Genomic DNA, 14,544 nt, shown 5'->3' with positions numbered 1-14,544 from the left:
GCTCGATTTCCTCTCTGGCTCGACGGAGAAGCTTCAACTCACCTGTGAATACGATGAAGATCCTTTGGATCGATGGTGACGTCAACGGTCACAGCCGAGGAGAGTCATAGTCTCTCCAGCACGTCCTGGGTCTGACCCGTGGTCTCCTCCCAGTGGGACATGAACTCCTGACCAGCGTCCAGGAGACATTCAGCTCAGATGTTCAATGTCCTCTGAAAGTGAAGGAGCAGCAGCTCTTCTCAGCTCAAGATCTACTGATGGTTCCTGAACTTTCGGACCAGAGGAGAGAAACCTTCAAGGCTTCTAACTAATTTACTAACTTACTCACTAACCTACTTACTTACTCACTTACTTATTACTAACTTATTTACTATCTTAGTTACTTACTGACTGACTGACTCACTTACTTACTAACTTAATTAGTAACTTACTCACTCACTTACTTACTTACTAACCTTCCTACTTTCTTACTTACTTACTAACTTAATTACTAACTTACTCACTTACTTACTTACTAACCTTCTTACTTACTTACTTACCTACTTACTTACTTACTTACTCACTTACTTAATTACCTACTTACTTACTTTCTCACTTACTTACTTACTAACTTAATTACTAACTTACTCACTCACTTACTTACTAACCTTCTTACTTACTTACCTACTTACTCACTCACTTACTTACTCACTTACTTACTTACTAACCTTCTTACTTTCTTACTTACTTACTTACTAACTTACTTACTAACTTACTCACTTACTTACTCACTTACTTACTAACCTTCTTACTTACTTACTTACCTACTTACTTACTCACTTACTTAATTACCTACTTACTTACTTTCTCACTTACTAACTTAATTACTAACTTAATCACTTACTTACTTACTTACTTATTAACTTACTTACTAATTTACTAACTTACTCACTTACTTACACACTTACTTACTAACTTAATTACTAACTTACTTACTGACTTACTAACCTTCTTCTTACTCACTTTCTTAATTACCTACTTACTAACTTAATTACTAACTTACTTACTCACTTACACACTTACTTACTTACTCACTAACTTAATTACTTACTAACTTAATAACTAACTTACTTACTTACTAACCTTCTTACTTACTAACCTTCTCACTCACTTACTAACCTTCTCACTCACTCACTCACTCACTCACTCACTCACTCACTCACTCACTCACTCACTCACTCACTCACTCACTCACTCACTCACTCACTCACTCACTCACTCACTCACTCACTCACTCACTCACTCACTCACTCACTCACTCACTCACTCACTCACTCACTCACTCACTCACTCACTCACTCACTCACTCACTCACTCACTCACTCACTCACTCACTCACTCACTCACTCACTCACTCACTCACTCACTCACTCACTCACTCACTCTCCGTGTGAAACACAAACACTCATGTCTGGAGACACAGCAGGACAACAACGACATCTCAACAGTTCTGAGGTCACTTCCATAGAAGCAGTGAGTCCAGGTCAGACCTTCTTAGAGAAACAATCCTCAAGTTCTGTGGAGTTTGAGGAGCATCAGATCAGAGGATTGAAGATCTGGAGGAAACAAGACACGACATGTGACGTGAAGAGTTGGCAGGTGGACAGTAGACCTTCCATCCAACACTTCAGGTCCATGTCGCTCGTGCCAGATCCAAGTTTCCTGCTCGACTTCCCCGATCAAGGTTTACTAATGAACGTCTTCTGTGGCTCTGGAGCTGCTGTTGTGTCCTTGATCATGACCTCACTGTGATAAACTCTTGGACCTTCTCATCAGCAGCACTTTCTTCTCTGCTCTTCAAGCAAGTGTTGAGCTTCTATTGATTGTCAATGAAGTTTGAATCAGAGAAAACACACATCTGGTGTGTGTTACCTTTAACAACATCTGACAACAGGATCATGACGACACAATAAATGATGAAGGATCATCTGGCAACAGATCTCTTCAGATCCTGGAGATCACCAGAGTCGCTGGTGTTTGAAGAGGCCAGTCGAGGACACATGAGAGGAATGTCTTCATGTGTTCCTGTTTAGAGAAGCTGCTGAGAAGCTGCTGAGAAGCTGCTGAGAAGCTGCTCACACTTCAGAAGCTGACAGGAAACAACATGGTGCTCAGTGGATGATAAGAAGGAGGAGAAGGAGGAGGAGAAAGAGGAGGAGTATGAGGAGGAGGAGGGGAGGAGGAAGAGGAGAAAGAGGAGGATGAAAAGAGGAGGAGAAGGAGGAGGAGGGGAGGAGGATGAGGAGGAGAAGAAGGAGGAGGAAACGGTGAAGGAGAAGGAGGAAGAGGAGGAAGAGGAAAAGGAGGAGGAAGAGGAGAAAGAGGAGGAATATGAGGAGGAGGAGGAAGGGGAGGAGGAAGAGGAGAAAGAGGAGGAATATGAGGAAGAGGAGGAGGAGAAAGAGGAGGAATATGAGGGAGAGGAGGAGAAAGAGGAGGAATATGAGGAGGAGGAGGAGAGGAAGAGGAGGAGGAAGAGGAGGATGAATATGAGGAGGAGAAGGAGGAGGAGGAGAAGGAGAAGGAGGATGAGGAGGAAGAGGAGGAGGAGGAACATGAGGCAGAGGAATATGAGGAGGAGGAGGAGAAAGGGGAGGGGAAGGAAGAGGAGGAAGAGGAGGTGGGAGGAAGAGGAGAATGAATATGAGGAGGAGAAGGAGGAGGAAGAGGAGGAGGAGGGAGAGGAGGAGGAAAAGGAGGAAGAGGAGGAGGAAGAGGAGAAAGAGGAGGAATATGAGGAGGATGAGGAGGAGGAGGAGGAGAAGGAAGAGGAAAAGGAGGAAGAGGAGGAGGAAGAGGAGAAAGAGGAGGAATATGAGGAGGATGAGGAGGAGGAGGAGGAGAAGGAAGAGGAAAAGGAGGAAGAGGAAGAGGAGAAAGAGGAGGAATATGAGGAGGATGAGGAGGAGGGGGGGAGGAGGAGGAATGGGAGGGGATGGGAAGGAGGAAGAGGAGGAGGAAGAGGAGAAAGAGGAGGATGAATATGAGGAGAAGGAGGAGGAAGAGGAGGAAGAGGGGGAGCAGGGAGAGGAGGGTGAGGAGAAGGAAGAGGAGGAGGAGGAGGATGAAGAGGAATATGAGGAGGAGGAAGAGGAAGAGGAGGAGGAAGAGGAAGAGGAAGAGGAGGGGGAAGAGGAGGAGGAGGAAGAGGAGTAAGAAGAGGAATATGAGGAGGAGGAGGAGGAGGAGGAGGAGAGGAGGAGGAAGGGGAGGGGAGGGGAAGGAGGAGGAGGAGGAGGAAGAGGAGGTGGGGGGAAGAGAGGAGGAAGAGGAGAAAGAGGAGAATGAATATGAGGATACGATGAAGAGATGTTGGTTAAAGAAGTTTTCCATCAAACTGAAGGAGAAATCAACAACATCACTGGAGGATTGTTCACACACACACTCATGATAGAAACACTTCTATTCCTCATGTTTGACGTCGACTCATGACTTGATTTCATTGATACACAACAGTGTCGTCACAGCGAGTGTGTTGTGTATCAATGATCGTCTGATTCAAAAATAAAGTTTTTATTCAAGTGAATCAATGTTGAGAGTAACTAGTGTAACTAGAGTAACTAGAGTAACTAGTGTAACTAGTGTAACTAGAGTAACTAGTGTAACTAGAGTAACTAGAGTAACTAGTGTAACTAGTGTAACTAGTGTAACTAGAGTAACTAGAGTAACTAGTGTAACTAGTGTAACTAGAGTAACTAGTGTAACTAGTGTAACTAGAGTAACTAGAGTAACTAGTGTAACTAGTGTAACTAGAGTAACTAGTGTAACTAGAGTAACTAGAGTAACTAGTGTAACTAGAGTAACTAGAGTAACTAGTGTAACTAGTGTAACTAGAGTAACTAGTGTAACTAGTGTAGTCTCATGTCTGTGACTGATGAGGCAGCAACAACAAAATTGATCCATTCATTCTTTCATCCATCCATCTTTTTATCCATCTTTTCAACCCTCCACCTATCATCCATCCATCCATATATCCTTTCATCCATCCATCCATCCATCCGATCATTCATCCATCCATCCATCCGATCATTCATCCATCCATCCATCCGATCTTTCATCCATCCATCCATCCATCCATCCATCCATTCATCCATTCATCCATCCATCCATCCATTCATCCATTCATCCATCCATCCCACCCTTGATCAAGAGACGACGAAGAATCTTGGAAATGAATAAATGTATTTGTGGATGAAAGAGAGAAAAAAGAACAAACATCTGTCGCTCAGACGACTGAACAACATCAACATCAGTCAGAGATCGTCAAGTCCGTGGAAACTTTCTCCTGCAGCTCCTCCACCAGAGATCTCCTCGAGAGGAGTCGTTCTTCTGACTCTTTCTCCTGCAGCTCCTCCACCAGAGATCTCCTCGAGAGGAGTCGTTCTTCTGACTCTTTCTCCTGCAGCTCCTCCACCAGAGATCTCCTCGAGAGGAGTCGTTCTTCTGACTCTTTCTCCTGCAGCTCCTCCACCAGAGATCTCCTCGAGAGGAGTCGTTCTTCTGACTCTTTCTCCTGCAGCTCCTCCACCAGAGATCTCCTCGAGAGGAGTCGTTCTTCTGACTCTTTCTCCTGCAGCTCCTCCACCAGAGATCTCCTCGAGAGGAGTCGTTCTTCTGACTCTTTCTCCTGCAGCTCCTCCACCAGAGATCTCCTCGCGAGGAGTCGTTCTTCTGACTGCACTTCTGACACTAACCTACTTACTTACTCACTTACTTATTACTAACTTATTTACTATCTTAGTTACTTACTGACTGACTGACTCACTTACTTACTAACTTAATTAGTAACTTACTCACTCACTTACTTACTTACTAACCTTCCTACTTTCTTACTTACTTACTAACTTAATTACTAACTTACTCACTTACTTACTTACTAACCTTCTTACTTACTTACTTACCTACTTACTTACTTACTTACTCACTTACTTAATTACCTACTTACTTACTTTCTCACTTACTTACTTACTAACTTAATTACTAACTTACTCACTCACTTACTTACTAACCTTCTTACTTACTTACCTACTTACTCACTCACTTACTTACTCACTTACTTACTTACTAACCTTCTTACTTTCTTACTTACTTACTTACTAACTTACTTACTAACTTACTCACTTACTTACTCACTTACTTACTAACCTTCTTACTTACTTACTTACCTACTTACTTACTCACTTACTTAATTACCTACTTACTTACTTTCTCACTTACTAACTTAATTACTAACTTAATCACTTACTTACTTACTTACTTATTAACTTACTTACTAATTTACTAACTTACTCACTTACTTACACACTTACTTACTAACTTAATTACTAACTTACTTACTGACTTACTAACCTTCTTCTTACTCACTTTCTTAATTACCTACTTACTAACTTAATTACTAACTTACTTACTCACTTACACACTTACTTACTTACTCACTAACTTAATTACTTACTAACTTAATAACTAACTTACTTACTTACTAACCTTCTTACTTACTAACCTTCTCACTCACTTACTAACCTTCTCACTCACTCACTCACTCACTCACTCACTCACTCACTCACTCACTCACTCACTCACTCACTCACTCACTCACTCACTCACTCACTCACTCACTCACTCACTCACTCACTCACTCACTCACTCACTCACTCACTCACTCACTCACTCACTCACTCACTCACTCACTCACTCACTCACTCACTCACTCACTCACTCACTCACTCACTCACTCACTCACTCACTCACTCACTCACTCACTCACTCACTCACTCACTCACTCACTCACTCACTCACTCACTCACTCACTCACTCACTCACTCACTCACTCACTCACTCACTCACTCACTCACTCACTCACTCACTCACTCACTCACACACTCACTCACTCACTCACTCACTCACTCACTCACTCACTCACTCACTCACTCACTCACTCACTCACTCACTCACTCACTCACTCACTCACTCTCCGTGTGAAACACAAACACTCATGTCTGGAGACACAGCAGGACAACAACGACATCTCAACAGTTCTGAGGTCACTTCCATAGAAGCAGTGAGTCCAGGTCAGACCTTCTTAGAGAAACAATCCTCAAGTTCTGTGGAGTTTGAGGAGCATCAGATCAGAGGATTGAAGATCTGGAGGAAACAAGACACGACATGTGACGTGAAGAGTTGGCAGGTGGACAGTAGACCTTCCATCCAACACTTCAGGTCCATGTCGCTCGTGCCAGATCCAAGTTTCCTGCTCGACTTCCCCGATCAAGGTTTACTAATGAACGTCTTCTGTGGCTCTGGAGCTGCTGTTGTGTCCTTGATCATGACCTCACTGTGATAAACTCTTGGACCTTCTCATCAGCAGCACTTTCTTCTCTGCTCTTCAAGCAAGTGTTGAGCTTCTATTGATTGTCAATGAAGTTTGAATCAGAGAAAACACACATCTGGTGTGTGTTACCTTTAACAACATCTGACAACAGGATCATGACGACACAATAAATGATGAAGGATCATCTGGCAACAGATCTCTTCAGATCCTGGAGATCACCAGAGTCGCTGGTGTTTGAAGAGGCCAGTCGAGGACACATGAGAGGAATGTCTTCATGTGTTCCTGTTTAGAGAAGCTGCTGAGAAGCTGCTGAGAAGCTGCTGAGAAGCTGCTCACACTTCAGAAGCTGACAGGAAACAACATGGTGCTCAGTGGATGATAAGAAGGAGGAGAAGGAGGAGGAGAAAGAGGAGGAGTATGAGGAGGAGGAGGGGAGGAGGAAGAGGAGAAAGAGGAGGATGAAAAGAGGAGGAGAAGGAGGAGGAGGGGAGGAGGATGAGGAGGAGAAGAAGGAGGAGGAAACGGTGAAGGAGAAGGAGGAAGAGGAGGAAGAGGAAAAGGAGGAGGAAGAGGAGAAAGAGGAGGAATATGAGGAGGAGGAGGAAGGGGAGGAGGAAGAGGAGAAAGAGGAGGAATATGAGGAAGAGGAGGAGGAGAAAGAGGAGGAATATGAGGGAGAGGAGGAGAAAGAGGAGGAATATGAGGAGGAGGAGGAGAGGAAGAGGAGGAGGAAGAGGAGGATGAATATGAGGAGGAGAAGGAGGAGGAGGAGAAGGAGAAGGAGGATGAGGAGGAAGAGGAGGAGGAGGAACATGAGGCAGAGGAATATGAGGAGGAGGAGGAGAAAGGGGAGGGGAAGGAAGAGGAGGAAGAGGAGGTGGGAGGAAGAGGAGAATGAATATGAGGAGGAGAAGGAGGAGGAAGAGGAGGAGGAGGGAGAGGAGGAGGAAAAGGAGGAAGAGGAGGAGGAAGAGGAGAAAGAGGAGGAATATGAGGAGGATGAGGAGGAGGAGGAGGAGAAGGAAGAGGAAAAGGAGGAAGAGGAGGAGGAAGAGGAGAAAGAGGAGGAATATGAGGAGGATGAGGAGGAGGAGGAGGAGAAGGAAGAGGAAAAGGAGGAAGAGGAAGAGGAGAAAGAGGAGGAATATGAGGAGGATGAGGAGGAGGGGGGGAGGAGGAGGAATGGGAGGGGATGGGAAGGAGGAAGAGGAGGAGGAAGAGGAGAAAGAGGAGGATGAATATGAGGAGAAGGAGGAGGAAGAGGAGGAAGAGGGGGAGCAGGGAGAGGAGGGTGAGGAGAAGGAAGAGGAGGAGGAGGAGGATGAAGAGGAATATGAGGAGGAGGAAGAGGAAGAGGAGGAGGAAGAGGAAGAGGAAGAGGAGGGGGAAGAGGAGGAGGAGGAAGAGGAGTAAGAAGAGGAATATGAGGAGGAGGAGGAGGAGGAGGAGGAGAGGAGGAGGAAGGGGAGGGGAGGGGAAGGAGGAGGAGGAGGAGGAAGAGGAGGTGGGGGGAAGAGAGGAGGAAGAGGAGAAAGAGGAGAATGAATATGAGGATACGATGAAGAGATGTTGGTTAAAGAAGTTTTCCATCAAACTGAAGGAGAAATCAACAACATCACTGGAGGATTGTTCACACACACACTCATGATAGAAACACTTCTATTCCTCATGTTTGACGTCGACTCATGACTTGATTTCATTGATACACAACAGTGTCGTCACAGCGAGTGTGTTGTGTATCAATGATCGTCTGATTCAAAAATAAAGTTTTTATTCAAGTGAATCAATGTTGAGAGTAACTAGTGTAACTAGAGTAACTAGAGTAACTAGTGTAACTAGTGTAACTAGAGTAACTAGTGTAACTAGAGTAACTAGAGTAACTAGTGTAACTAGTGTAACTAGTGTAACTAGAGTAACTAGAGTAACTAGTGTAACTAGTGTAACTAGAGTAACTAGTGTAACTAGTGTAACTAGAGTAACTAGAGTAACTAGTGTAACTAGTGTAACTAGAGTAACTAGTGTAACTAGAGTAACTAGAGTAACTAGTGTAACTAGAGTAACTAGAGTAACTAGTGTAACTAGTGTAACTAGAGTAACTAGTGTAACTAGTGTAGTCTCATGTCTGTGACTGATGAGGCAGCAACAACAAAATTGATCCATTCATTCTTTCATCCATCCATCTTTTTATCCATCTTTTCAACCCTCCACCTATCATCCATCCATCCATATATCCTTTCATCCATCCATCCATCCATCCGATCATTCATCCATCCATCCATCCGATCATTCATCCATCCATCCATCCGATCTTTCATCCATCCATCCATCCATCCATCCATCCATTCATCCATTCATCCATCCATCCATCCATTCATCCATTCATCCATCCATCCCACCCTTGATCAAGAGACGACGAAGAATCTTGGAAATGAATAAATGTATTTGTGGATGAAAGAGAGAAAAAAGAACAAACATCTGTCGCTCAGACGACTGAACAACATCAACATCAGTCAGAGATCGTCAAGTCCGTGGAAACTTTCTCCTGCAGCTCCTCCACCAGAGATCTCCTCGAGAGGAGTCGTTCTTCTGACTCTTTCTCCTGCAGCTCCTCCACCAGAGATCTCCTCGAGAGGAGTCGTTCTTCTGACTCTTTCTCCTGCAGCTCCTCCACCAGAGATCTCCTCGAGAGGAGTCGTTCTTCTGACTCTTTCTCCTGCAGCTCCTCCACCAGAGATCTCCTCGAGAGGAGTCGTTCTTCTGACTCTTTCTCCTGCAGCTCCTCCACCAGAGATCTCCTCGAGAGGAGTCGTTCTTCTGACTCTTTCTCCTGCAGCTCCTCCACCAGAGATCTCCTCGAGAGGAGTCGTTCTTCTGACTCTTTCTCCTGCAGCTCCTCCACCAGAGATCTCCTCGCGAGGAGTCGTTCTTCTGACTGCAGAGAGAGAGACTCGAGCGACGAGGGCTGGACTTGACGAGGCACGTCCTCGATGGTTCCTCCTCCTCCTCCTCCTCCTGCTGCTGCTCCTTCTCCTCCTCCTCCAGTCGCGGATAAATGAGACTCCTCGTCCTCCTCGGAAGAGTCGCTGATGTCATCACTCTCCTCCTCCTCCTCCTCCTCCTCCTCCGCGACCATCGCTGCCGCTCGCTCCAGCTCCTCCAGCTCTAGACTCAAGTCTTCTTTCCTCAGACGCGACGTTTGAACAGTTTCAGCAAAAGACGTGAGTTTTTTATGTCTGTGGAGAAGAAAGTGTTTGTTAGTCAATGAACTCCTGATGGACAGAGTTTAAGGAGGAGGAGGAGGAGGAGAAGAAAGAGGAAGAAGAGGAGGAGGGAGAGGAGGAGGAGGAGAAAGAGGAAGAGTAAAAAGAGAAAGACGAGGAGGAGGAGTAGAAGAAAGAGGAAGAGGAGGAGGAGAGGAGGAGGTGGAGAAGAAAGAGGAAGGAGGAGGAGGAGGGAGAGGTGGAGAAGAAAGAGGAAGAGGAGGAGGAGGGAGAGGAGGAGGAGAAAGAGGAGGAGGAGAAAGAGGAGGAGGAGAAAGAGGAAGAGGAGAGGAGGAGGTGGAGAAGAAAGAGGAAGAGGAGGAGGAGGGAGAGGAAGAGGAGAAAGAGGAAGAGTAAAAAGAGAAAGGGGAGGATGAGGAGGAGAAGAAAGAGGAAGAGGAGGAGGAGGGAGAGGAGGAGGAGGAGAAAGAGGAAGAGTAAAAAGAGAAAGAGGAGGAGAAAGAGGAGGATGAGGAGTAGAAGAAAGAGGAAGAGGAGGAGGAGGTGGAGAAGAAAGAGGAAGAGGAGGAGGAGAAAGATGAAGAGGAGAGGAGGAGGTGGAGAAGAAAGAGGAAGAGGAGGAGGAGGGAGAGGAAGAGGAGAAAGAGGAATAGTAAAAAGAGAAAGAGGAGGATGAGGAGGAGAAGAAAGAGGAGGTAGAGAAGAAAGAGGAAGAGTAAAAAGAGAAAGAGGAGGAGGAGGAGAAAGAGGAGAGGAGTAGAAGAAAGAGGAAGAGGAGGAGGAGAGGAGGAGGTGGAGAAGAAAGAGGAAGAGGAGGAGGGGGAGAGGTGGAGAAGAAAGAGGAAGGAGGAGGAGGGAGGAGGAGGAGGAGGAAGAGGAGGGAGGAGAAAGGTGAAGAGGCGAGGAGAAAGAGGAAGAGTAAAAAGAGAAAGAGGAGGATGAGGAGGAGAAGAAAGAGGAAGAGGAGGTGGGGAAGAGGAAGAGGAGGGAGAGGAAGAGGAGAAAGAGGAAGAGTAAAAAGAGAAAGAGGAGGATAAGGAGGAGAAGAAAGAGGAGGAGGAGGAGAAAGAGGAGGAGGATGAGGGATAGGAAGAGGAGAAAGAGGAAGAGTAAAAAGAGAAAGAGGAGGATGAAGAGGAGACGAAAGAGGAAGAGGAGGATGAGGGAGAGGAAGAGGAGAAAGAGGAAGAGTAAAAAGAGAAAGAGGAGGAGGAGAAGAAAGAGGAGGAGGAGAAGAAAGAGGAGGAGGAGGAGGGAGAGGAAGAGAATCTAAACCTTGTGTGTCAAAATTCCACGTGTCACCTATTGATCACTTACTTATCGATTACTGCGTCACTTATTGATCACTCACTTACTTATTGATTACTGCGTCACTTATTGATCACTCACTTACTTATTGATTACTGCTTCCCTTATTGATCACTTACTTATTGATTACTGCGTCACTTATTGATCACTCACTTACTTATTGATTACTGCGTCACTTATTGATCACTCACTTACTTATTGATTACTGCGTCACTTATTGATCACTTACTTACTTATTGATTACTGCGTCACTTATTGATCACTCACTTACTTATTGATTACTGCGTCACTTATTGATCACTCACTTACTTATTGATTACTGCGTCACTTATTGATCACTCACTTACTTATTGATTACTGCTTCACTTATTGATCACTCACTTACTTATTGATTACTGCTTCACTTATTGATCACTCACTTACTTATTGATTACTGCTTCACTTATTGATCACTCACTTACTTATTGATTACTGCTTCACTTATTGATCACTCACTTACTTATTGATTACTGCGTCACTTATTGATCACTCACTTACTTATTGATTACTGCTTCACTTATTGATCACTCACTTACTTATTGATTACTGCGTCACTTATTGATCACTCACTTATCGATTACTGCGTTACTTATTGATTACTGCGTCACTTATTGATCACTCACTTACTTATTGATGACTGCGTCACTTATTGATCACTCACTTACTTATTGATGACTGCGTCACTTATTGATCACTCACTTATTGATCACTTACTTACTTATTGATTACTGCGTCACTTATTGATTACTGCTTCACTTATTGATTACTGAGTCACTTATTGATCACTCACTTATTGATTACTGTGTCACTTATTGATCACTCACTTATTGATTACTGCTTCACTTATTGATTACTGAGTCACTTATTGGTCACTCACTTATTGATTACTGAGTCACTTATTGATCACTCACTTATTGATTACTGCGTCACTTATTGATCACTCACTTATTGATTACTGAGTCACTTATTGGTCACTCACTTATTGATTACTGCGTCACTTATTGATCACTCACTTATTGATTACTGAGTCACTTATTGATTACTGCGTCACTTATTGATCACTCACTTATTGATTACTGAGTCACTTATTGGTCACTCACTTATTGATTACTGAGTCACTTATTGGTCACTCACTTATTGATTACTGAATCACTTATTGATCACTCACTTATTGATTACTGCGTCACTTATTGATCACTCACTTACTTATCGATCACTGCGTCACTTATTTTGTTGAACAAACAAACAAATCATCAGTAACTTCAATAAAACAATGTTCTGTGAATCTAACTTGTCAACATGAGTCGAATAAAGAATTAAAAAAAGAATACAGAATCAAATCTAAAATAAAATAAAATAAAATAAAAATGAACAATTCTCAAAGCAAATGAATGTTTGTCTTCTTTTGTCATTTAGTACGACTTCAACGTGAAGCTCAGCGAGACGAAGACATCACTGTTTGAATTTACAAAAGTATCTTCTCTGGTGTTCGAGGCTCCAGTGATTGAAAGTGTTTTCACATCAAGAGACGTTTAGAAACAAACATATGAGGTCGACTGAGTTAAAACAACTTGATGTAATGGTTACTGTAGCTGGGGGGGTGTGTGAGCGTGTGTGAGTGTGTGTGCGCGTGTGTGTGAGTGCGCGTGTGTGTGTGTGTGCATGTGTGTTCGAGTGTGTGCGTGTGTGTGTGATCGTGTGTGCATGTGTGTGTGCATGTGTGTTCGAGTGTGTGCGTGTGATCGTGTGTGCGCGTGTGTGTGTGCGAGTGTGTATGTGTGCGCGTGTGTGTGTGTGTGCGAGTGTGTGCGTGTGTGTGCGTGTGTGTGTGCGTGTGTGTGTGCGCGTGTGTGTGTGAGCGTGTGTGTGCGCGTGTGTGTGAGCGTATGTGTGCGCGAGTTTGTGCGCGAGTGTGTGCGCGAGTGTGCGTGTGTGTTCGAGTGTGTGCGTGTGTGTGCGTGCGTGTGCGCGTGTGTGTGTGTGTGAGTGTGTGAGCGCGTGTGTGCGTGTGTGCGTGTGCAAGCATATATGTGAGCGTGTGTGTGCGCGAGTGTGTGTGCGCGTGTGTGTGTGTGTGTGTGTGTGTGTGTGTGCAAGCATGTATGTGAGCGTGTGTGTGCGCGTGTGTTCGAATGTGTGCGTGTGTGTGTGCGTGTAAGCATGTATGTGAGCGCGTGTGTGCGTAAGTGTGCGTAAGTGTGCGTAAGTGTGTGTGTGTGTGTGTGTGTTCATCGCTCAAAGTGCTCAGACTCTCTCTGGCTCGCTGCCATAAGAGATTGAGTTTACGACGCGGTTGTTTATTCGTGAACTAAACTCTCCTTTTCTTTCCGTTTCTTAAAGCATGCTTTCTTAAAGCAACGTATACAACGAACACAGATGAAGGTTTTGTCGCCTCGGAGGAAAATCTTTGGCTGGAGCTGCTTCTCTTGAGCCATTGTTTGCAGGTTTTCTTTCTGAATCTCATTAGAAGGTTGATCAGCGAGGGGTCAGAGGTCATGAGAGAAAGAGCCGAAGAAAAAAAAGGAAGTTGTCGCTCGAGATCGAAGTGAAGAAATGTAACAACACCAGGATTAGAAGATCCGTCTGCTCGTCGTGGATCTCTGCTGGACTCACGCCAGGCTGATGAAGACGAGGGACGAAGAGACAGTGAAGCGTCTCAGTGGTTCTGGGCTCAGAGCTCAGGAACCATCAGATCCACAGAAGCACAAAGAGAAACCAAAGCTCTGGACTGAGATCTGCTCACAATCATCAGAAGCTACGACGGTTCAAACTCTAGATTCGATTCTGGTTTGAAAAACGTTTCCGGTCCCAGAGCAACACGAGTGTCTGAGAGTTTGTCCTTAAATCACCGTGAAGTTCAGGAGCTCGTAAATCTGAGCAGAAGAACATCGTGAAGAGAGACGTGAATAAATCAGTCCATTAATGGCGTCACGAGTGGATCCCGTCGACACATCACACTCGTGTCGATCACACACAGACTCCACACCAGGGAATAACAACAACACAACAACGTGGTTCAGTCGCACAACAGCGACAACAGCTCGACAAACAACAACTTTAGTTTCAGACACAAAACGTTGTCGTCGTTAAACTTGAACTTTTTCTGTCGCAGACGTTTATCTCAACAGTCCAGGAGTTCATGACGTAAAGTTGGTAAATATTAACTTCATATCGTCAACTTAATAACTAACTAGTTAACTTAGTGAGACTCGATGATCGAATCCATTGAAGGAACAACAAGCGAAGACACACATAAACATTGAAAGATAAAGTTCCTGCTCTGGTTCAACTGTGTGAAGACGAGACTTCAAAGGGTTTTCTTGTCTTTCATCCAGACTTTAGTGATTTTGTTTCTTTTAATCTGTCCATTCCTAACTATTCAAGCTGTGACGAAGATGAAGTGTCTGCCTGTACTCAGTCATCAAATAACAAATCAATAATAATAAACAAATCAAGTTCTACCTAAGCTAACCTAAACACAAATCATCATCGCACAATATCACAGAAAACAACACAACAGTAAAAACACGCTGAACAAACGCAGCTACTGCGATGCGTTCTCTGAGAGGGGGTGAGACTTAGTGTTGGAAAGTAGAAGAAACGTCACAA

The 14,544-nt window shown here is 44.4% G+C and overlaps 1 protein-coding gene across 4 annotated transcripts in view; it reads right to left on the bottom strand.

The window, feature by feature from the left end:
- Positions 1–4,204: 4,204 nt before the first annotated feature.
- shq1 (SHQ1, H/ACA ribonucleoprotein assembly factor) overlaps positions 4,205–14,544 on the bottom strand; it is a 32,861-nt gene continuing 22,521 nt past the window's right edge. For 3 of the 4 annotated variants that reach the window (XM_087801568.1, XM_087801567.1, XM_087801570.1), the window contains exon 12: positions 8,790–9,600. In XM_087801568.1, coding sequence (XP_087657694.1) covers positions 8,874–9,600 — 727 coding nt within the window. In that variant the 3' untranslated portion in view covers positions 8,790–8,873. Of the gene's footprint in view, positions 4,676–8,789; positions 9,601–14,544 lie in introns of those variants that run through there. The other variant, XM_087801571.1, reaches the window with a different exon arrangement.

This window comes from Callionymus lyra, chromosome 10, assembly GCF_982586985.1.
Source record: "Callionymus lyra chromosome 10, fCalLyr1.hap1.1, whole genome shotgun sequence".
NCBI classification, from domain to species: Eukaryota; Metazoa; Chordata; class Actinopteri; order Syngnathiformes; family Callionymidae; genus Callionymus; species Callionymus lyra.
Note: the sequence above shows the minus strand (reverse complement) of the source record. Positions and strands in the feature narration are given on the sequence as shown.